The 24,606-nt window shown below is 38.7% G+C and overlaps 1 protein-coding gene across 2 annotated transcripts in view; it reads right to left on the bottom strand.

Moving 5' to 3' along the window:
• Positions 1–24,606, bottom strand: part of SUGCT (succinyl-CoA:glutarate-CoA transferase) — a 309,704-nt gene that overhangs the window by 269,363 nt on the left and 15,735 nt on the right. For both annotated transcript variants that reach the window (XM_005146978.4, XM_031047163.2), the window contains one exon: positions 832–923. In XM_005146978.4, the coding sequence (XP_005147035.3) occupies positions 832–923 (92 nt within the window). The remainder of the gene's footprint in view (positions 1–831; positions 924–24,606) is intronic.

Here is a 24,606-nt window from a genome sequence, read left to right as displayed (position 1 = left end):
TAGGACAGGCAAGCATCATACTCTAAAGATCTGCACTACTGCTTCCAGAGTATCAGGAGCACCACCACAGAAGACTAGATAATGTTTATGATGCATGGAACAGACTTGTAACACTACCTCACTTGAGACAGACATTTGGAGACCACATTCCCTGTGTCTGTAGGTGATTCGAGACAGCTTAAGTAAACGCCTATTTGACCAGCATTTTTCTGAGGTGAAGACACACATTTTATGTATGCCTGGAATCCAGATACTAAAACAGCTCTGTAATGCTTCCTGCACTACTGCAGCTACCAAAGATCTTGGATATCAGTGGGAAGAACAACAAATAAGACTTTTCCAGAACCACTAATGGCATCTCTCCACTTATTTTCAGGCAGGATGGGTGAAAAGACAGTTTGTCACAGTTATCTGGGTGGCTTCACAATCCCCTCTTTAAAGAGGAAATATCAGTATCAAAGCATGGATGAGACTTCCCACCCACATATACACAGTTCCAGCATCCAGGTGTCAACAATGTGTTTATTACAGCTCTTGAAGTGACAACAAATGGCCACTAACAGACTAACATAAATTGACAATTTCTTCTCTGGATACTTCTGATACAATTTTTCTTCCCTTTTTTGTTTCTGAAGCATTGGCTTTACAAGCCTGGAGTGAGCCAGCTGGACGTAAGCACTACAATTTTCTTCGATTCCCAGAGATAAGACCTCTTGTTGGACTTTGAAGGGCATAACAGATGTGTTAGCATACATTAACTTCCTCCAAGCAGCATCAAGTTTTAGTATATGGCACAAAGATTCTATACAATGTGTAAGTTGAGCACCATACCTCATGTCCTGTGATATGCATGAGACCAGAAACAGCAGCTGCAATGGAGTCATATCCACCTCTCTGAACCATTGGACCAGTCTGACCATAACCTAAACCAGGAAGACAATAGTAAGCAATTTAATCAAAAACAAGTACAACAGAAACACATATTATTTTAGCACAAAAAAAACCTAACCAGCATTCTCCATCAGCTTTTGTTCAGAGTTATCAGATAGTACAATGAATGCTATTGTATTCTATTTATTCCTGCACATTTTAAGAGTAAACAGCTGGATTTATGCTGTGAGGGTTGATGATGTGTTTGATCTTTATTCTAGATAGATTCCTGGCCCTACTATGTTTCACTCACTTTAGACGGAATTCCTTTTGCAATTTGGTGGGTCAGCTGAAGTGGGATTCAGATGTCATTTCAGAGACTCTATGGTATCTTTACTGGCCTTCACCTGCTGCTCAACAGAGCCATGTTGTCTGTGTTACATCTCCACACTGCCATAAGGAGATCTTCAATACCACAAGTGCTACTAAAATCATGACACTATGGTTGACATATGTCTTTTTTCCCCCCTTACTTATTTTATTGCACATCTAAACAGAGCTAACTTCAAAATAAAATACTGTTTACAACAGAGGGCAAGGCTGGCCCTTTAGCAAGTACACACAATCTGTTTGCCATGAGTTAGAAGCAATGAAATGCAGAACAGAGAAAACTAAATACAGTTTTATTTAGCTAGAGAATTAACATAGATTAACAGCTGTAGGCAGAAGGATGTTCTCTTCCTTTTCTCTACTTTGACTCATCGTGTTCTTTTAAATAACCATCACAAAATCTTACAGTTGAGGAGGTCTTACAGAATCAACTGAAGAGGTTACAGTACCATATATCAATCCTATTCCCCTACCAGGGATTACTGCCCATCAATTACAGTAACTTCATAATTTAAGGCTGAAATTGGATACAGTTAATGTACCAGGCCTGTACAATGTAATGACCTTTAGTGATCAAAGAGCCAAGTCTGGTTTTCTCTTGTGGAACCAGTGACCAACACAGAGGGGAGAAGCCAACATGGAAGGAGCAACATGTTTGACTGCTACTATTAAAACTAATAGAAACCATCAGAACCCTTAAGAATCAGATTTAAGGGTCTCTCCTCAAAGAGGTAGCAATTTTAAATGCTATTCTTATGCTTTCCTTTCCCTTGTCAGTTATCTCCAGCAGAAATTTGTTTTACAGGAGCAAACAGGAGATACTTGTCACAGACAAGATGCCTAGTTTGGCTGGCACTTTTAAGGTAATATTTCTGTATTACTCTTAGCTGTGAGGACAGTATCATAACAAATATATATATATACATCCACTGCAAGATAAAACTTCCTAGATCTCCTAAATTCCTTTTAATTATCCACCCGCAATAATCTTCTCTATATACAGACAGTCTGTTTGGTAGACGTGACAGTCTAAACACTGGGTTTGTTGATTACAGCTCACAACTAGAAAACATTACTCACTGGAGTAATCTTTCACAGTTCCTCCAGTTGGACCATTGCTGTTTGTATAAAATCCATGAATGACTTGTAGTGAACAGTGCAAAAGAACAACAATTGCTTCAAACTGAAGTTAAAGCTCTTTGTTACCCCAATATTTAGTAAATAATATGCAGCAAAATACTATCCACTAGCCATACTGATTTCTCCATTAGATCACAAATTATTTTAATTACCTGATACTTTTATGAATGCATTAGATCCACACTGTGCAAAGCTGAGGGGGAACTCAACTTCGACACTCCATGTCACAGGAAACATCACAATACTACAGCCAACACATTGACTTTGTCAATGTAGCCTCAAAACAAGCTTACAGAAGAAAGAATTAAACCCTAGCAAATAAAATACAGCAGATCCACCCAAAAATGCTCTGCAGGGCTCTGACTAGGCATACAATATTATCTCATTGGAACAAACTGTAGCCCTAAAACCATTTAAATGTGTGGGGCCACTTCAAAAACAGAATCTTGTTCAATTAAAAAAAAAATCAAAACAACTTTAATTGATTAGTGAAAAGCACATTGAAGTAAGTGAGAAATTATGTGCTGGCCTCAAGGACTGACAAAGAAAAGACATCTCAACACGTCTGCTCACACAAATGTTTTCATAAACAGGAAACATGTGAAAATTAAGCATTCTGTACATAGAACAACTATAAAATGCTTTGCAATACCCTCCTGGCAAGGACAAACACTCACCCCTCAAACACTATATTCAGGCAACAAGTCATGCATTTATCTGGTAGTATGTTAGCAATACAGAGTTTTAAGTCCTTTTCACACATCATAACAGCTTGGTTTCAAAATAAAAGTTATTATTTGGTGGCTTGCTATTTAAAATCAGAGGTTCTAAGGAGTGTTTAATTACTTTTCACAGGTCACAATAGATAAAAAAGAAAATACACACCCAATTCCTCTTCTGTTCTGAATTCTGAATTGGCCAAGCTAGTATGAGAACAAAATCTGATGTCAATGGAAATGGTTTGCTCTAAGAACTATGGACATACAAAATGCCTGGAAGAAGAGGTAGCCATCTAACTGTAAGAGTTAAGTGATAAACAGCTATTCCTAAAACTGAAAGATCTCATTATCCAGGCAAAAAGTAAAGGCTGAACATAATTTTAGTAAGCTACACAGGTCACTGGAGCAAGCCAGTGCAGATGTTTTCAAACTAACTATGAATAGAAACCCAAAATGTTTAAAGAATGCAAAATTACATTCAGTAAATTTTCTGACTGATGCACAGATCTCACCCACACACACATATTTGTATATATGTATATAAATATGTAGAACTTATTACAGATATAAAAATCCCAGATGAAGTTCATACTTCCCCCAGTACCCCATGTTCTCACATTTGCATTCAGCATACAAAAGCATAGATTTGCAATTACACATCCTTAAACCCAAATATAAGCTCCTTTCTTATAGAATCATTGAATGTTTAGGGTTGTAAAGGACCTTAAGATCATCTAGTTCCAATCCCCCTGCCATGGGCAGGGACACCTCACACTAAACCATCTCACCCAAGGCTCTGTCCAACCTGGCTTTGAACCCCGCCAGGGATGGAGCATTCACAACCTCCCTGGGCAACCCATTCCAGTGCCTCACCACCCTTACAGTAAAGAACTTCCTCCTTATATCCAATCTAAACTTCCCCTGTTGACGATTTAACCCATTACCCCTTGCCCTATCACTACAGTCCCTAATGAGGAGTCCCTCACCAGCATCCCTATAGCTCCCCTTCAGATACTGGAAGGCTGCTATGAGGTCCTGTTTTAAAAAAGAACTTACTTAGTGGCTTATCAAGTTTATACAATGGAAAATACTTAATGCTAAAAAGAGAATCCCTGATGAATACAGAAAGAAGAGATTTTACAGTAATGGTCTCTGAAGGTGAGACAAAGAAAAGGGTTACACTCTTGCTCTGAACTACCCTCTAGCAGAGTTCACCTCCAGAGACTACAGTCAATATTTAAGACGACTCTACTAATAGAGAATTTATTGTAGTCCCTCAAGTCCAGTTAAAGTATTTTTATTTTAGGAAATAAATTCCAGAAGAGAGACAAGACTTTAAAACTTAATTTAATAAAACTGAGAGTTTTTTGAATTATTAAAGTCATTCAATTAGAATGATCATAAATCATTCAACAAGAAATCTGGAGAGGGACTTTTTACAACGGCCTGTAGGGACAGGACAAGGGGAATGGTTTTAACTGATGGAGGGGAAACTGAGATCAGGCATTTGTTAAAAATTCTTCTCTACGAGGGTGCTGAGGCACTGGCACAGGGTGCCCAGAGAAGCTGCAGTTGCCCCATCCCTGGAAGTGTTCAAGGCCAGGTCAGACGGAGTTTGGCGCAACCTGGTCTACTGGACCAGGGAGTAGTAGGGGGTTAGAACTGGATGAGCTTTAAAGTCCCTTCCAACCCAAACCATTCTGTGATTCTGATTTCAGATGGAGAGAGAGCAACATAGCTGCCTAATCTCATATAAAGCTTTAGATTTATGTGAAAGAGAACCTGGAAAGAACAAAATCAAGTTGCACCCTCCTAAGTCCCTATTCCACTCCCAGAATCTGTACTCTACATCATGCACTAAAAAGCATGTATTCCAATACCTGCCACAACCTAGATCTCAAAATCTTTTCTGTGTGAGCTGGTTTGTTCTGCTGCAACATGTAGATCAGTTTCTCAGTCAAACTGAGCCAGAAGACCAAATAACCCTCAGTCAAATCTCCAAGTGCCTCCTAATAATTGTCATTGCCAAAGCATTATTTAATCTGCATAGCAAGCATTTGAAACCACCAGGAACACGAACTCCAGCTGTCCACTGAAGGACTGCTTGCTTACTCAGCACAGTCACATTTAACTCTTCCTATTCCTGCCCTGACCCTGCAGTCAAATCTACCTTCTACATTTGAAAGCGTACCTTTGTTGTCTTTACCTTTTTGTGAGCAAGAAAAATGAGCTGGATATGATGCAAGTATGAAAGAACAAGCTGTACAAGCTACTTTGTATTGGCTTCAAGGAAACACAAGCCTTTAGGGCAAGCATTTACAAAGCAAATGCCACAGCTTTCCACCAGCAATCCTGTATCGTCATTTCAGACAAGAACAGAGAAAGGACTGGACCAGCTGTATAAACCATCCTGGTTTTCAGAATATTCCAAGTGGTTTAAAGATAAATTTGCAGCTGGAAATTTTGAAATACTATTCTAAACTAAGATCTCCACTATCTCTTTGTTAGTACCTAATTTTCTTTTTTTCTTCATATTTGGGGGAATATGCCAACTAAAGTTTCATAAAATAAGGCAGCTTATATAGAATAATGCAGCTCACAGCTGTTCTAAAAAAGCCTTCAGTTGACTGATGGCCAAATCTTTGATACAGAGCAACAAGAGAAGGCACAAGGTGCCTAAAAAAATATTTATATATCAGAAGTGAAAGATAAGCACATCAAGATAAACAGTAATTTATCACAGAATCACATAATACCAGGTTGCAAGGAACCTCAAGGATCATCTGGTCCAGCCTTTCTTGGCAAAGCATGACCTAAACTAGATGGCTCAGCACCCTGCCCAGTCAAATCTGAAGTTGTTCAGTTCTTGGGAATCCACCACTTCCCCAGGGAAATTTATTCCAATGGCTGATAGTTCTCACTATGAAAAATTTCCCTTGTGTCCAGTCTGAATCTTCCCAGGAGTAACTTATGCCCATTATCCCTCATCTTTTCCATGGGACTCCTTGTAAAAAGGGAGTCTCTATCTTCTTCATAGCCACCCTTTAAATATTGGAACATGGTGATGAGGTCTTTCCTGAGCCTTCTTTTCTCTTGGCTGTACAAACCAGCTCTCTCAGCCTTTCCTCATACAGCTTCCCATTCTTTGCATCATCTTTGTCGCCCTTTTCTGGAACCTCTTCAGCCTGTCCACATGTTTTCTGTACAACAGGGACCAAAACCAAACACAGTGTTCCAGGTGTGGCCTGACAAGCACTGAGTAGAATAGGGAAAAAAACCATTAGAATTGCACCAAGATCCTCCTTGCTAGCTGGCAGCATTACCGAAGTAACTTAATGCAAGACACCAACTGTGATAGTTTGAAGACTCTTTTGGTAAAATGAATTGGAACAAATACATTTTCTATAAATATTGGCAATATATATCCATTCCAATTAAAACTAAGAGTGAGACTGCTGCTATCAGAGAAGTGGCTGCCCTATGCATGGCAGTGCTCAAGGCCAGGTTGGACGGGCCTTAGAGCAACTTGGTCTAAGTGGAAGGTGTCCCTGCCCATGGCAGGGTTTTGGAATTGGATGAGCTTTAAGGTCTCTTCCATCCCAAACCATTTTGTGATTCTATTACCCAATTAAATTGTACCATTATTAAAACATCACAATTGCTGACAAAGGGAAGGACTAAAAGTATTTATTTCCCCCAAATTTTTCAAGTTGGATCAAACAGACATAATAAAATAAAGACACTTCTCAATGGGAAATAAATCTCAGCTACTTCTCTGGGGTTGGTGTGACATTCCTGCTCTGATGAAAGGGGGCCGGTTAGTCCGAAAAGCACAAGTCACCTTTGACACAGTGAAGCTAATTGTTTCTGTGTTTAGTGTACAAGTGCCATGTGATGGCACTCGAGCTTTGGAACATACTGCAGGAAAAATATCCGCAGGCATCATATGGGATAAAAGTTTGGGGAAAAAAAAACATGTCATAACAAACTACTGCTAGTTTATCCACTTTAAAATGGTCAATATATTCATCACATAAGAGAGACATACTTTGCTTTGGAACCTACTCTAAATGATTCTGTTCTGAGAGACTGAAATAAATATTATGAAGTGAGAAAGGTCAGGCTGGAGATTAGGAAAAATGTAATAACAGTAAAAGCTGTTAGCCTGCACAAAAGTGTTATTAGTGAAGCTGCCAAATGCCAGATGCTCAAAAATGTCAAACTAAATTTAAAAAATCTAGCAAAAACCATTTCCAAAAAGAACTGTTACAAAAACAGACTAATGTGTCTTTCCAGGTTTAGCTTTAGAATACTGTGTCAGCTACAATATAGCTCTATTTCATTTTTTGCCAGATGACAGTGGGACTTTTAGCTATATTTACAGCAGACATTCTTCACAAATTTTAAGAAAGCAGGCAAACCAAATAAACAACTTTGTCCCAGACAAAGTTCCATGTGTCTTTAGGTCCTACGTTATTCCAAGCCATGTACTGAACACACACTTGGACACCCTGCTTCCTTGCTTAGGAGTTACTGACGATATGATGACAGGATTCCTAACATGTATAAAAACAATTCGTTTCAGCTAGGAGCTGCCTAAAAGCATCTGGGATAAAAAGGCCAATGTGTTGCAATATTGCCACTCAAAGGACAGTCACCTTAAAACCAGTATTTTTGTGTGGGTTACCTTAGATTCATTTAGGATTTTTACAAAGGTTAACAAAATGCTTCTTCATTTCTCATCTTCTACATTTGACTGGTATTTGATAAAATTTGATGCTTTAGCCAGGATAGTGGATCACAAACACAGTTTTTACCTTCCACAAAACAACAGAGAAAGTAGTAAATCTTAAAGAAATTACTAAAAATACAGGAACTGGAAAAGAGGAAAGAATTTGTGCCACACCTGAAACCGCTACTCTCATTTCTTCAGTACAACTCACTTTCAAGCTAATGATGGCCTTGTAATTAACTACTACAGGAAAGTCTGACCACGATTTTCTGTGTCATAAAAAGAAAGGTCAGCATTTCTCATTATGACCTTTGTCCAAAATATTTGTATCACATTCTAGAGAAAACCTAAAGCCACCATTTCTGAACTTCCTCATCATTTGATAGCATGATGAAACTTTTTAAGACCAAATATAAAACACATTGTACTAAGAGGAGAGGAAAAACCAACATGGAGACATGCTGTCAACACGGACCAATTCCCTGTAGTTCCATTCCCACATGACAAATGACATTATAAACTCAGCTTATGTAGGATATTCTGAGCAAAACATAGAAAAGTATGTTCAACATAGGCATTTCTACAAATAGGAACTAAACATTGTCACAAATTCAATCCAGATAGATGGTTATCCCTGCTGAATAACAAATTAATGAGAAACACCTTTTGACTTGTTCTGGTGCCAAAAGAAAACATTCAATTAAAGACAGCTTACATCTTTACTTAATAAAGATTAATGAAACAAGCAGAACAACACAAGCAGTTCTCTGTGATGACAAAAGCCAAAATCTAACAGACGCATTATATGAAACTTTGCAGTGTCAGAGCTGCCAAATACGTTAGCAAAATGAGTAACGACTTTTGGAAAATGCTTGCCATGTGTTGGTCAGAAGGAAAGGAAGTCCAACTTCCTGGGTAAGCATGCTTACAGGAGATCACAACCGATATGAAAAAGGTGAAGTCAGAGTAAACTGTCAAAAGAGATGAAAGGAGTTAAGAACACAACCTTAGTCAGCAGACACAAAATCTGGCCAATGATCTGATAAATACATGTCATTTCCCAGCTGATGATTGTGAATATGTACAATATATCAATTACTCCATTGATTTTACACATGGTGATTTAGATGTTATAGCTCTGTCCTTTAAACTAAATCAGGTGTTATAAATCAGAAGGTAAGGATAAAATCATTAAATCAAATACAAAACTATCTGCTAGGAGTTAGACACTGAAAAATTAGAAGGACACAATCAGCTGCTTCTGCCAGTTGTCCAGTTCCACTCAATCTTCATGTGATCTGGGTACCCAACCTCACAGAACTCCCCTGAAAACATGGTCTTCCCAGACACAGCTGCGGACCACCTCTAACAACACAAGCCTGGTTTTCAACAGGCTTTGAATCAGGCCTGCAAACTTCTGGGCCATAATTTCTAGCTTTTCAACATGCCAATTCTAAGTTACAAGAAAGCAGCTCTTCTCTCTGTAACCTAAATGGAAATTACTTAACAGATGCTCCTGTCACTTTCTTTTGCCAAGTCAGCTAAGGTTTAACTTGTTACTCTGAATTTCAGGGCAGAAGGGGTTTCCCAGTCTAAGTGGAGATACTCTTCTACGTGATCTCAGAAATCAAATATGACATGGTGACCGTTTTCTGAAAACAGAATTTTAACTGAAAACTTAAGCTTTTATATGGCAGATTAAATACTCAGACCTTTTCCCCCACCTCAAAAGGAAGCTGAGACACACAGATTCCCCACTACTGATTTGGGTTTACACAAACATTCCTAACTACACACTCTTAAAGGTAATAACTCACTCCTTGTACCTGCTTTGATATAGATACAGCTGATCTTAGAATCTGAGACTGGTTTGGGTTGGAAGGGACCTTAAAGCTCAACCAGTTCCAACCCTTGCCATGGGCAGGGACACCTTCCACTAGAGCAGGTTGCTCCAAGCCCCATCCAACCTGGCCTTGAACACTGCCAGGGATGGGGCAGCCACAGCTTCTCTGGGCACCCTGTGCCAGCGCCTCAGCACCCTCACAGGGAAGAGCTTCTGCCTAATGTCTAATCTCAGTCTCCTCTCTGTCAGGTTAAAGCCATTCCCCTCGTCCTGTTATTACAGACCCTTGTCAAAAGTCTCTCCAGATTTCCTGTAGACCCCCTTCAGTACTGGAAGCTGCTCTGAGATCTCCCTTAAGCCTTCTCTTCTCCAGGCTGAAGAACCACAGCTCTCCCACCTGTCTCTATAGGAGAGGTGCTCCAGCTCTCACAGCATCTTTGTGGCCATCCAGGCTAATTTTAAAATAGTGAAGTCAATTACACCTACCAATGTAGCAGTGGCATCCCCCAGAATCCATCCAGTTTGCAAAACCTGCACAGAAACTATCTGCCTGTTCTAACCTCTGTGTGTCCTCACTACTCTGCTAGAACTCCTCCATGCAAACCTATCTCTGCCATCCTATCACTACTAAGGTAAAGGAGCAAATGTCACTGAGAAGCACCCGGCTAATGCTGGGAGTCAGGTAGGAGTGAACACAAAGATATCAGACCCCAGTTCAATAGATGTTAATAATCCTGCTATTTCTGAAGTGAAAAAAATGTGTAAAGCTAAGTGCCACCTGCAAGGGGTATTTTCTATGAATATTCATAATGCCAAGGAGCAGTGTCAGGACAGCCGCAGAGGAGCCTCAACTCTGAGACCACATATGGATATGGATATGTGAGATACATATGGAATGATTATCCTAGGGCAGAAATTTCAAGTAACTACTTAATTACATAATTATTTCTCATCTGAATCAGACAACTTTAATTCTAAAGTGGGTATTACCTGAAGAGACCTTCATTTGTTGTGACGGTACATATTTTTGTAGACATACAAATCTGTGCAGCAATGTCCAGTGAAGAAGTGCTCCACTATGCCGAGGGGTTGCACATCCATGTGTGCATACACAACCATCCATTACAACCCTGAACTCTCCCTCTAAAATCAAATACATAATCCCTCAAGAAGCTAAAGTTGGAAAAGTATCAAACTCAAAATCAGTACAGATTTTTTTCTAATTTTTTCAAACATTCCCTGAAAAATTTCTAAAGTCTATAGTTTAATTACCAAAGAATAACTTATATGGACTGGAATACAGTACATTCTTAAAATTCCAGGCTGTCCCTCCAAGCCAATAACTTCACTGACATTCTTTGAGCCTAACAATATTTCTTTCTGGTTTATACACACAAAATATGTCAATAGTTCAATGAATGAGCACACATCCACCTACCTCCTATTTCTGAAATCATGAACTGCAACACAAATTTCATTTGCAGTCCTGATGCAGCATTCATTTTCTATGTAACCTAACAAAGGTTTAAATCCCAGCTTGAAGTTTAAATGAACTGTTCTCGCAGATCAGATGGAAGTGGGAAGTTGCAATAACTTACCATTAGAAACTAAGTGAACATCAAGAAAAGTTGAAAGAGCCTTTTCTCGGAAATACATATGAAAGTGATCTTGAATATTCTTATCATTAACAGATTTCCTGATTATAATGCACAGTTAAACGTATTTGTTGCTGATCATTTACAGGAATTTAATATGTGAAGTGGTAAAAAGTAAACGCATCTGGTTACTTGAAACAGCTGAATCTAATAACCAATTCAATGTATTGCCTAACTTGAATATTTTTCAACTAAACAGATTTTGCCAATTGGCTCCTAAGGAAAGGTCATATGTGAAAAGAATTTTGGCCTTCACAAAAAAATCTGTAGTGGACACAAGTGATATTTCACGTCCTTCATTTTTTCCCCCCTTCTATACAGATTTTCCTAACACAGTTACTTCTAATCATATTCTCTGACTCAGACCTCATTGATGAGAAACACCTTCTAAGTCAACAGAATACAAAATATAGCAAGATACCAGTTTTCAGTCTTAACAAGTGAAAAAAACTTTTGATTGGACAGAGTACTCAAACATCGTGAGATATCATTTTGTAAAGGCTTTCAGAAATGCAACAAAAGTAATAGAATTAGAGTGATTTACAGCAGAGGAGATGGTATCTTTACTCCTACACCGTGTATTTTACTATATTTAGGTTTTCAAGTTGAAAAGAAGTTAGGATTCATTACTAAATTCACCTCCACATATCTCAGGATCATGACTTGAATTTGACAGAAATGAAAGAAACAGACAAACAACCAGATACTATATCCCCTGAGCAGGTACATGATATAATACACCTTCTTATTGTACAAAGAAGGGTTTTTTTATGAGTAAGCACCTTATTCCATGAAGTTAGTTTGAAAGATGTACTCATTTACAAGATCTTACAAAAATTTAGACTCCCATTCTCCTCTTGGAAAGGGGTCAGGTCTCACAACGGCACTAGGTACCCCATCCTCACTTTGCAACATCCATTAGGACTTGACTCCTGGACAAGAAAGTCATCCCATCTATTAGAAAGCTTTTCTTAATGTTTAACTGGATTTTTTTGCCAAAATTTGAACAGTTTTTTCTTGTCCCCTGTATCACAAACAGATTATTCTCTTCACAAGAACTTTACTTATGGGAGGGCTGTTACCCCTATTCTCATTACACTCTTACTTTGCAGTAACATCTATAGCTTCCAACGATGTTTTCTCTACAAGACAACTTGCAGATCAGTGGGTTTCAGCCAACTCTGACAAAACACTGGGATGCGGAATGCTTTTAATGTTCAAGTACATGGAAAAGTGCCAAACACTGCCACCATTTTCATTACCAACAATGACAAAATACAGGCTATTTTTCAATACTTTGAGTCTCCTACACCCAAAACTGTTTTATTTTTCTTTGTTAGCTACTGACAAAGTGTTTTATTTTATCACAGTATTTTCAAAACAGAAGTAATGAAGACCATATGCTTACTGAGAAACATTCTCAGGTCAACACCAGCTACTTACAGTCTTCTTAACAATCTAACAACACCCACAGAAAATACCATGAATGGGCACAACAAAGACACTGGATCTTTGCACCATTTTAACAAGTCATATTCATTTCTTTGATGAAATCTCAAAACCTAACCATTTTAAACAGCAAAACAAAACTAACAAAAACAAATCCTGCAATCTTCATATGAAATAAGTTCACTGAGGCAACAAAAATAAGATTAATAAAACACAGAGAAGATAAGAAGGCTAAAAGAAGGGAGATTCCCTAAAACAATTTTCCTTTTGAAGCCAGCAAAGAAATCTTGAGTAATAACATAGAAAATGTTTGATGATCTTTTCTTGGGACTTCTCTTTAGGATGTTAGAACTCAAACACAATAAATACTGCTTTACAAAAGCCTATTGCAAGGCTTCTGAAGCTGCCCAAAATCTTCCAGCTTCATTTCTGTTAACTTAGCTAGGCATCAATCCAAGTATAATAGCTACTGAAAAATAAACATTAAACCATCAGTGAGTGTCTCCACAATTGTACTGTGTTGCCATGCTGTTCATATCCAGGATTTCAGGGCCTAATCTGGTTTCATTCACTGTAAACTAACCCAGTGTCAAATCTTAAGAATCGCAGGCTCTGTCTGCTATGGTATTCTTCATTAGGACAGAGTCCAAAATCCTGGAGTTTCAGATTTTATACAAAATACTGCTATTTAGATGAAAGAACAAGCAATGAACATGAAGTCATAAGAAAAATACTACTTCCATGCACAACTGAAAGTCTATACTTCATTTTAAAGCATGGAAGAATTATGACTTCTTCATTAAACTTCGTATATGCTTCATATGAACAACAAATGGGAACACAGTGTTTCAGAGTACCACTCATTTTCAACTGTTTCTTATTCCCAAACTCACAGTATTTTGGATATTCAGACTATGTGTGACTGAAGAAATAACAGTGGAAAAAACAGCAAAGCCCTCCTGCTAGGTTGCTTAATGCCAGTGTAAAAGGCTAGCTCAATCACTTCCAGAGAACAAAAATAATGCACTCTAGCTGCTGCTGGTGTGCTGATGACAGAAGCAACACCAAGTCCAAGATTTAGTGTCACACAGCTAGAAAGCCCACCTTCCTGGAGGTGCACAGCAGATGCAAATCACACAAGGACATCAATCCTACCAACAGAGAAGGGAGCCTGTCAGCTCCCATCTGTTTCTCGGCAACATTTGTTTCAACACTCCTCCTTTCAGCTTCCACACCCTTTTCTACTTAGCTTGCATTACTGATATATTTTGGAAGCCTGTTTGATACTGGAGCCCTCAAGTCCTCTAGAGGCACTGACAAAGCATTGCAAATATAGGACAAATACAGCTTTCTGAAGCAAATATACACTTCATACCAGAATGTAAAAACCATTTGTGGGGTTGCATCTCCGAGCAGACCAGTTTTACCAGCAAAATAAAAGTTCTATCAATATAATAACATATTTGCTAATGGTATCTGCCAGAAACAGCCAAACCAGTCAGTGTTCACATCTCCTCACATTCCTGAGCAGCAGAGCTGTGCTGACAGCAAGCTTGTTGTATAGAAAACAGCCTCAACGCTCAGTTCCACAGTGTGCTGTCAACCGGCTGACTTTTACAGAAGCCTCCTCTGAACAGGCCTGTTCAGGATCTCAGTATGCCAATTTTGCAAGCAGCAAAGGAAAACCCACCAGCAACAGGAATTTAGGTAGAAACATTATTATCCTTTGGTGCTGTATCCTGACAGGTCATAGCTACATTTATCCCGTACAGAGAGGCCTCTTTGAAGCCTGGTTTTATTCTGAAGCACCCTAAAAATGCACTTTTTTGATACTTATATTTCAATCACTCTTGAATTGAATACATGGTGGTTTTGTGTATAACACAGGTTAAAAAGCATTGTTACCATCACCACTAGAAAACCTCCAGAAGTCAAGACCATGTAGTTAAGACCTATCATGCTGAACTGCTCTGCAACACACCTCTGTCAAATCTTGCTGGTTCTATTTTACCCTGTGACCTTTTGGCAACTCAGGTTCTCCAGACGGGTTGTAAATGTGTATTTAAGGGGATTTAATCCTGTGATTGGTATTTGGGCAACAGTTCTATTGGTAACACTCTGGAGGGACTGAAATCACACTAAATGCACTGGCTGAGCTGTGCTAATGGATGTAGAAGTTTAGCTGATGTCTGAAAAGCAAAGAGTAGCACAGGAAGGTGAAAACAAATGCATTAGATCAGACTTGAAGCTCAGATAGCTACATATTCCCGCTCCAAGAACAGCAAAAAACAGATGCCAATATGAACAGGGTAAGTCTATCTAACACTTTTCTTGAGTACGCTCCTAGCTTCCAACAGTTTGCAGCTGACAATCTTCCTGAATAAGTAGATATGGGTTGGGGAGGGGGGGGGTTATTTAGTTCATCTTTAGAGCAAGCTAGAATTGAGAGGTAAAGTTACATGACACTTCCCAAATCAACTGTTTAGGGGCTAGACGCACAGAAAACCTTTGCAGCTTTCAGGTGTTTAGACTATACAGACACTTTCAACTTAATTGCAACATCAACAACAAAAAACTGTAAAGATTTTGAACAACAGTAGAGTTTTTTAAACAGCTATCCCCAGAATTCAAATCCTGTTAATCAGACTTCTAAAATATGTAACTCTAATGTATTGAGATGTCAACAATAAAGTAGAAGTAATGCAAAGTAAGCCCACTATTTGTCAACTGACTGCAAGTTTGATTAACAGTGGAGTTATTGCTTCCTAGTCTTCCTCAGAATGACAAGGGGCAATGGGTTCAAACTTACACTGGGGAGACTGAGATGAGCTCTTAGGCAGAAGTTCTTCGCTGTGAGGGTGCTGAGGCACTGGCACAGGGTGCCCAGAGAAGCTGTGGCTGCCCCATCCCTGGCAGTGTTCAAGGCCAGGTTGGATGGGGCTTGGAGCAACCTGCTCTAGTTGAAGGTGTTCCAATCCCCTGCCACAGGCTGGGCCTAGATGATCTCAAGGTCCTTTTCCAACCCAAACTCTTCTGTGAATCTGCTATTAGGATTTTTTTTCTTCAGCAAGTATTATCACAAAATAACCTAACTTTGTATTAAAAAAAATACAAAATACATAAACCACTAAACCCAATATGGGGGGAAAAAATATTGGGTCTAACACACTCTGTGGTTTTCATTTGTGTCCAGCAGCTCTGCACACAAATGAGGTAAATGCCTTCCTGCAGATGCAACACCTATGATAGAGAAAGCAAGAAAGATTTGGGAGATCTTCATAAGCAGCAGAAAAGAAGCATCCGAAAGAACCCTCTGCTTCCGTAACTGCACTTCAGTAGGACAGTAATTGGCACCATGAGCTAGGAAAAGAAATTAAAATCTCCAACATTTCTGAGTAAAGCAGACAACTGCTAGAAGGTTAGAACAACACTTGCTTTATTTTACATACAAATAACATTTGCAAAAAAATAAAGTTCATATGGCTCAGACTGCAATTTATACTCCATATATGAAGTATTTCACTCTGGGAAGAAATAACAGCCACAAAGTGCCAATCCTAAGGCATTCTGCTCTGGAATGGGTCTTGTGTCAAGCACAATGAGGTTTAGGGACTTTACAAGTGATTTCTACAAGGTAGAGTGAATCAGAATCATGTTAAATACTTAGTATTTAATACCAAAATGAGGCAAGCCCTTAAAATATGATAGCCCCTAAATACATAAGTGCAATTTTCAGAACCCTCAGCTATAGTACCATCTCCCTTTAAATCAATGCATATCTATTTCAGAGTCTCCTTCCTGAAGTTTTGCATTTACATAAATCATCCTTTGGTCCTAAAGAAGAGTAGGACATTGTAGAGAGTACATTGACAACTGTATCAAAAGCAGTGCAGCTGTAATACCCTAGGGCAGATTTATCATGCTGATTTAGAGACAGCTCCAGGCTTTTTCCCCCCTTACACAACACTATCAAGTGTTGTAAATACATTCTGCCTCGTCTCAAAAATTCACTTTTGTAAAGGAAAGAGGCTACAAAAATGGCTCAAAGTTCTTCTCACCAGGAATTTACAAGCAGAATGATGTACCACAAGACCACTGCTACATCAATGTACCATCATGGTGATTGACTGCTTTCTTAGAAACAGGAATTGTTTCTTCACTAACAGAAACAAATGGATTTTTTTTCCTAAATTATAATGAAAAAGTCCTTTTTTACATCATTGAAGTAGTATTTGGACATCTGCATTTCTGCCAATTAATTATCTCACAGTAATTCATTGCTTTATTATATTAAAGTTTTCTGGTTTGATGGCTCAGCCGAAAGGAAAAATTGAGACAACTTGGATACACAAATGACATATGACTAGAAGTTTTTCAGCATAAGGCTGTTTAGATGTCTACAAAGAAGTCAGGCATTTTGGACTCAGATGTATACAAAACTCTACCTCTTCCACATCAACTTTTTTCTCTTAAAGCTCCTGCTGCATACCATAAACCTAGTTCTTCACTACAAAAGGAACCAGTTACCAAAACGAGCATGACCAGCAGGTCAGGGGAGGGATTCTCCACCTCTGCTCTGCTCTGCTGAGAACTCCCCACACAGTCCTGCATCCAGCTCTGGGGCAACAACACAAGAGGGACATGGAGCTGTTGGAGCAAGTCCAAAGAAGGCCACAGAGATGCTGTGAGGCTGGAGTAGCTCTGCTCTGGAGCCAGGCTGAGAGAGCTGGGCTGGTTCAGCTTGGAGAAGATAAGGCTCCTTAAGGGGAGACTTTAGAGCAGCTCCACTGCCTAAACAGGCTACAAGAAAGCTAGACAAGCCCATGGAAGGGGAATTTGAACTAGATGATCTTTAAGATCCTTTCCATCCCTAGCCATTCTATAATTCTACTTCTGATTAAGCATAGCACATTGTACTTGTTCCAACCTTTAATTCTTGTTCTTTTATTTGTGCAAGCAATTTGGTCAAGGTAATTTTTAATTCTAATCCTGCTGTATAAATTCAGTCCCTTTAAGCTTTATGGGCTTCAGAGTTGCATGCAGGTCTCAGACCAATAAACTGCAGCTTTTACACTAGGGCTTCATCACATGACAGCCCATGGGGCTGTGTTGAGACAAGGACTGTTGGGAATGCTTTAAATGCCTGGCTTTGGGAAGAAAAACGGAGCTGAGTTGCTGAGGCCAGCTCCCCATGACTCTTCTGAGAGTTAGCCACACTGCCAAAAACCATTTTAAAGGGGAGTATAAGGCTGTAAGGAAAGATGTTTTCCACCTGTGAGTCAGCCCCAGATTCCTCCTGCCACTCATCTCTAAAACCCACAACACATGCCCTGTAGTTCAGGATCATACAAGGACTCTGGGCACATGCACATTCTATTCTATCACCTATTGTGAGAAAAATATCCAGCAACATCAGTTCTGAGGAACTGCCTTCCATGTACTCTTTACATAACATGACAGCTATGATATTAGGGAGTTTCCCATCACTCTTGAACCATTTTTTTACATCCCATTTTCCTAACTTGTCTAGGAAAGCATTACACAGAAGTGCTAAAATCTTTCCTACAGTCAACATACACATCCCAATGTTTATTACCCTGTTATAGATGGGTAATTATATTGTCCCAATAATGATTTGCGACTCCAGAAACTCACTCTCTACTCAACTCCCCAAAAACTGTTCTCAGAGTATTTTATCTCTAGGCCCTGATTACTAGCTTGTCTTCACTGCCCAGACAGCTTCAAGCTATCTAAATAAATTCTTAATCAAGTCTTTAACTCATCCTTCTTCCAACCACATAATGCAAAAAGTAGCACATTGGAGAGGCTTGGTTTTCTTTTCCAGTGCTGTAAGGCTCTATTTTTATCAAAACAAGCTCAGGTAGAAGCTTCATATTTTTCCCCCTCCAAATACCTTTTTTAACCACTGTCAGCACTGAAGTTCATACCTCATGGCTTGCAAATCTGTGATTTTTGTGTTTATTTAAGAGAGGTATAATGTTCACAGTTTTCCAGACCTGCCTCCTTGTTGTTAAACCACATGAAGAACTAGAGAAGTGTGACAGCCAGTTTGTTCTGACAATGCCTCTTTTGACATAACAGCCTCTGACAGTGCAGTACCTTCTATTTTTATGAAAAAAACAGATATGTTGAAAATTTCTTTATGAGCATCTTTTACTGGAGACCTGCACCAAGACACCAATCCCTTTTTTTGCAGTTTCCAGTTTAACCTCCTCATTCCCCAAGCTGTTCTTGGTTTAAATATATTTAAAGGACTGTTGTAACTCCTTCAGTTCTCAGTTCTCCTAATTTCCACTTCATTCTGCACATCATCCTGCTCGCAGTGGCTATTTGGCCCAACAAGCCTATGGCATTTTGCTATGCAGGCTTATTTTGCCCCTTTTAATTTCCCCCTTATACTTTGTTGTGTCTAGTTTTAGGGTCATTCTGCTTCTTTTTTTTCTTGACAAAGAAAAAATCATTTTAGTGACTTGGGATCATACATTCTAATAAGGTTTTAACAATTTAATGACCAAGACCATTTCTATAGCTGCTGTTATTTAGGGAAAACTGCAACCATAGCTTAAGCCAGCTTCAGAACACAACTTAGTCTTCTACTTATTTATTAATAAATAATTTACAGCATTAAGAAATTATTTTGCCAAATGGGAACATATTATGAAATATGCTCAATTTGTTTTAAGCAGCAGATATTTCTTTGGCAGGTAATTTGTCTATTTCTACTAGGTAACTAATTCCAGATTATAACCATCTAGAAACCACAAGAACATCGATCTTCAGGGGAAGGAGTGGACAAGACAACACAGACACTCCAAGTTCCCTATAATTTTATTGGTCAGAATCATCTGGTAAGAGGGAGTTTACAAACTGTACCTAGTCCAAGCCTAGCACACCAAGGCTAGTACTAAAAAATCCCTTGTATCTTACCACAGTTAGCTCACAAATTAGAGGATCTGCAGAACACATTGGCTAGCCTTTGCCCAGCAAAACACACTGCGGCTGGCTCTTCTTTCCTGTTGTGCCAATACTAGAGGCAAAGTAGGATATGCATCAAAATTATAACATGACATCTTCTCATGAGAAGCCCCTACAAATTATCAGTACAAACCAAGATCTGCTGGGAAGTAGTAAATGCTAGTTCTTTTGTGTTATTATTAACTTTCATGTGTACAGATGGAGTGAAGAACTCTTTTTCCTTCTCATAGATTCATTAGAATCACTCAAGAGAAGTGATTATTTTTGAAGATCTTAAGGACTTTATGTACATTAAACAAGAGCCACATACACAATAATTCCATATTCAGATCCACATGAAACTCAGGTGACACAAAGCACTTATTCTATCAAAATTTTACCATGCTTTCCTCCTATCTTCTGCCTTTTTACAACAGCATTGCCAACAAATTAACAGTTTAGTACAAAGTATGTATAATTTCAGAATGAAGGCTAAGTTCTTTGGAGTAAAGACGGCAAATCCTCAAGAAATTTATTCTGTTACAGTAACACAAAGTTCACAAAAATACCAGTCCAAAAATCTCATCTTGTTGTTTCTTTGGTTGAACCATGAATATTTCTAAGACTGTCTATGATTACCATTATGTAGTCAATTTCCAACACGCACAAATGCATCACAAAGTCTTTACAGGAATAAAATTTCTTTAAAGGGCAGAAAATTAAGCATCACATCCATATTTTAAGAAATTAAATTAAAACCATTGAAATGAGACTTTGTAATGCCATAATCAATACACAAAGCAACCTGTACATGGCACAAAATATTACTTCTTTGAAAAGGAGAAGAAAAAATATCCTGAGAAACACTATCTGCAGCTAAACCTGTGCACAAAAGAAGAGCAACCAGAATGCACTCAAATGAGCAGAGCAAGGGGATGGGGCAGAGAAGCTGAGTAGTTTTCATCACTCAAACAAACTACGAAGTTCCTTCTAAACATATCGCCTTTAGAGGCTTTAAGAAAAGGAGGAAAAATAAAAGTGCTTCGATTTGAAAACAAAGTTGTGCTTTTAAACAGTGCCCCCTCCTGTTCAGAAATAAACTGACTTTCTTATTTGAAGCACTACACAGACCATACTCTTAGCAACAAACGGTCACTCCCGTGTGACCTGTACATGATTTACTTTAACCAGCCAATTTTCAAAAACTTAAACCCATCTCAACCACAAAACTGTCAAAATACATTATATTTAAACTAGTTCTAAGATTACTCTCATCAGCACAGCCAATTTGTGAGTGAGAACAGACAATTTGGAGCTCAAGAGCACTCCAAAACAGCAGGGACGCTGGGAAAAGTCCTGGAAAAACTCGCAACCCTGCAACAGCCACTTCAGGGCTGGATACGTTCAATCCAAGCTGTTTGGATAAGAAGTTTGCTAATCACGACTTCCAGAACACCATAAAGGAGACAGCATCTGGCTTACCTATGTCTAAACTCTTCACCTACACATGATCCTGGCCTTTCTGAAAAATTACTCTGTTTCATTTTAGCATCACTAACAACTTGCAACATTTCAACATTTAGAAAGAGAATTCCATGCAAATATATTATTCCCGTATTTAAGACAAACTGCTCTATCTGGATAAGTTATAAAGTAGCACTTCTTCTAAGGAGCATGCCTGGCAGAGTTTACATTCTGCTGCAGTATGTGCCTCTTCAGCTGAATCAGTCACTTCCATGTGTGTTGCATTTAAAAAAAAGAGGCATTTCATGTAATAGATATAATTACTGATCTTTAAGCTGAGAATTCTGAATGTTGTCATAATTTCTCACAGATTGTCTCTGCTGTTCTTAAGCACAAAACCAGGGAGGGAAGCAGGTTTGTTTTGTTAGATTAGCAAAAACAACTTGCAGCTGTTTGTTTAAAACCCCAAGAATTTCTGCTCTTTAGAGTGAAAACTCAAAAGAATTGAGACCTTTTTTGTCATGGCTATGAATTTTTACTAAAGCTGTTGTGGTTCCTTTTGTTTTCTCCAATAGAAAACTCTCAAATCCAGCTTTAAGGTATCACAGCAGCTGGGAAATACACATTCTTAAGGAAATACTTGTTAGTGCTTCGAGGATAAAGTCTCCCAAGATTTTTAGTCCATGAAGCTCATGCTCTGTCGTATCATACATCCCAGGAGTTTGTTCTGATATATGTCTGTACACTGTCTGCACATACTTGAACATGCTCTAGCCCAGTCTTTGTTTATATTTACTGCTTTGTGAATGAGGATAGCACATAAAACCCAAGCATAGAAATAGGGTATCTGTTCTACTCAATTCCTACCAGCACTGCAATGCAAAAAAAGGAGACACTGGAAAAAATATGAAGGTTAGCACAAAGGTTCTGAAGAACCCAATTAGCTGGAGAAGGAAGCTGGTAGGAAAACACGAACCTGAAGCCAAAGCAAGTAAGGGAAACTTGTTTGGTGACAAAACAGAGAGGGGAAGAGTGAACTAGATGAGCTGGGCAATCATGGCTAGGAAAGAGCAGGAGAAGGATACAGACCAAGAAGGAAGAAAACCAGATCTGACAAAAAGACCACAAGCCCTGACAAAAAAGGCACAAAGGCATCTTTGTAGGTGGAATGTTAGGAACAGAAATACTGGCCTGTAGGCCACCAGAAGTGAATAGAAAGGGAGACTAGGTAGAACCATACAGGGCTAGCATTGCTACTGATTAGACTGGATTTTGTGGCGATATTGCAATTTATAGCAAGAAGGCCAAATAAAATAAGCAAAAAGGTGATAATACCTTATATTTTACTACCATCCAAAGGTGAAGTAAGTTTAATGCAATACATACAGTTGCATTAAAGATGGCACATATGAACTATTCATGACCATATGACCAATGTGATATACTCCAAAGACAGCCCTGCCCCATCTGGCTCAACATCAAGCAGTAGCAAACAGAAATTTCTAAGCTGCAGGCACACAAGAACAATACCAACAGGCATGCACTAATTCAGCATCTGAACCAATTCAAGGATGTAGCTAAAACCTAATCCGTATCCAGAAAGTGGCTACTATCACTATAAACATAAATGCAAAATGCAGCTGTGGATGCTGAATCAGCCAGCAACTGGGATAAAAACATCATAGAAGATGAGTGCTTAAGAAAAGGCTATCAGTTAGTGCTGACAATCCGTTAGCAACTCTGACGACTGAAGATAAATGCAAACACCACAATTTCACACAACTCTTGTCCCAGATATGATCATAGATTAGTTAGGGTTGGAAATGAATTAAGATCATCCAGTTCCAACCGCCCTGTCATGGGCAGGGACACCTCACACTAAACCATGTCACCCAAGGTTCTGTCCAGCCTGGCATTGAACACTGCCAGGGATGCAGCATTCACAATTTCCTTGGGCAGCCCATTCCAGTGCCTCACCACCCACACAGTAAAGAACTTCCTCTCTACATCTAATCTAAACTTCCCCTGTTTAAGGTTCAACCCATTACCCCTTGTCCTGTCACTACAGTCCCTAATGAAGAGTCCCTCCCCAACATCCTTACAGGCCCCTTCAGATACTGGAAGGCTGCTATGAGGTTTCCATGCAGCCTGCTCTTCTCCAGGCTGACGAGAAGAGATAATAAGTCTTTAAAAAGTGAAAGCACTCCTCCTCCAAAGTGTAACAGCCATGACAATGGTAAACATGACAACTATTTAAGCACATTCTCTCTAGAATAGCAGAAGGGATACAGTACCGTGGAGAGACAGAAAAATACCTTTCGTTTAGATGACCCCTAAATTTAAGAAAGTTTTAATGTCCAATTTAATTTATTTATACTTGCATTCAATAACTGAATGAGACAAAAAGAAGCCAAGACAGACATCCTGATCACAGCTGCTATCCAAGTTATGCTAAATGATTAAACTGATTCCTTCAAATGACTTGTTTATTGATTGCATTCCATACCTATGAAGTTTAAGCTTGAGGTAATACAGTTCCAAAAATAAAACTCCAAAACATTCCAGATGATATCCAGCCTCATTAAGGAGTTAAGCAAATGGTAAGAGAAGTAGTGTCCAGTAATTATTTATAATTTATTAAATGAAACAGCTATAAATGTCTTCAGCATGTATACTAACAAGAACAAAAATTAAAGTTGGAAAAACACTCCAGTTCTGACACATTGGACATGTTTATTTCTTGGCTACTTATTATCAAATGTTATGCCAAATTGCCTGTATATATTCTCACATCTAAGATGTAATACATACTACATGATATTCATTAACAACAAACACCATAATTTTGTCTGTCAGTTACAATACATAATATACACTCTTAAAAAAGCATACTCAAAACTGGCCAAGCTAAACAGTATAAACCATTCCAACACTCTGTCCAAAGACTTCAGAACATAATTCATGTTATACTGTGCATTCATTAACTTCCACAAAACTCCCAAATCAGAAAAAAGCTTGAGAACCAACATATTTCTATTATCTCTTGTACAGCCTGAATGCAGAATGCCAAACAATGGCTAGAAACCCACAGTTTAGATGTAAAAGGAGTTGTAACCCAGATGATTTGCCTCAACGATTTTCAACATTTTGGAAGATAACTAGTCAATTTAATTCAAGATTCTAGGCCAGCACATCCTTTACATCTTCCTTAACATGAAGTTTCCATACCTCTAGGTAGGCATTTTATATACATTTAACTTCCTCTGGCATTACCAAAAAACCTTACATCATGCTCCCAATCTCTATCTGAAATACTACACTTGAGCTCACAGAAACCTACTGGATTCAGTGTCTCTCAGTTCATTTCAC

The sequence above is a fragment of the Melopsittacus undulatus genome, chromosome 1, assembly GCF_012275295.1.
Source record: "Melopsittacus undulatus isolate bMelUnd1 chromosome 1, bMelUnd1.mat.Z, whole genome shotgun sequence".
NCBI classification, from domain to species: Eukaryota; Metazoa; Chordata; class Aves; order Psittaciformes; family Psittaculidae; genus Melopsittacus; species Melopsittacus undulatus.
The sequence above is the reverse complement of the archived record's forward strand: the minus strand, read 5'-3'. Positions and strand labels throughout refer to the sequence as shown.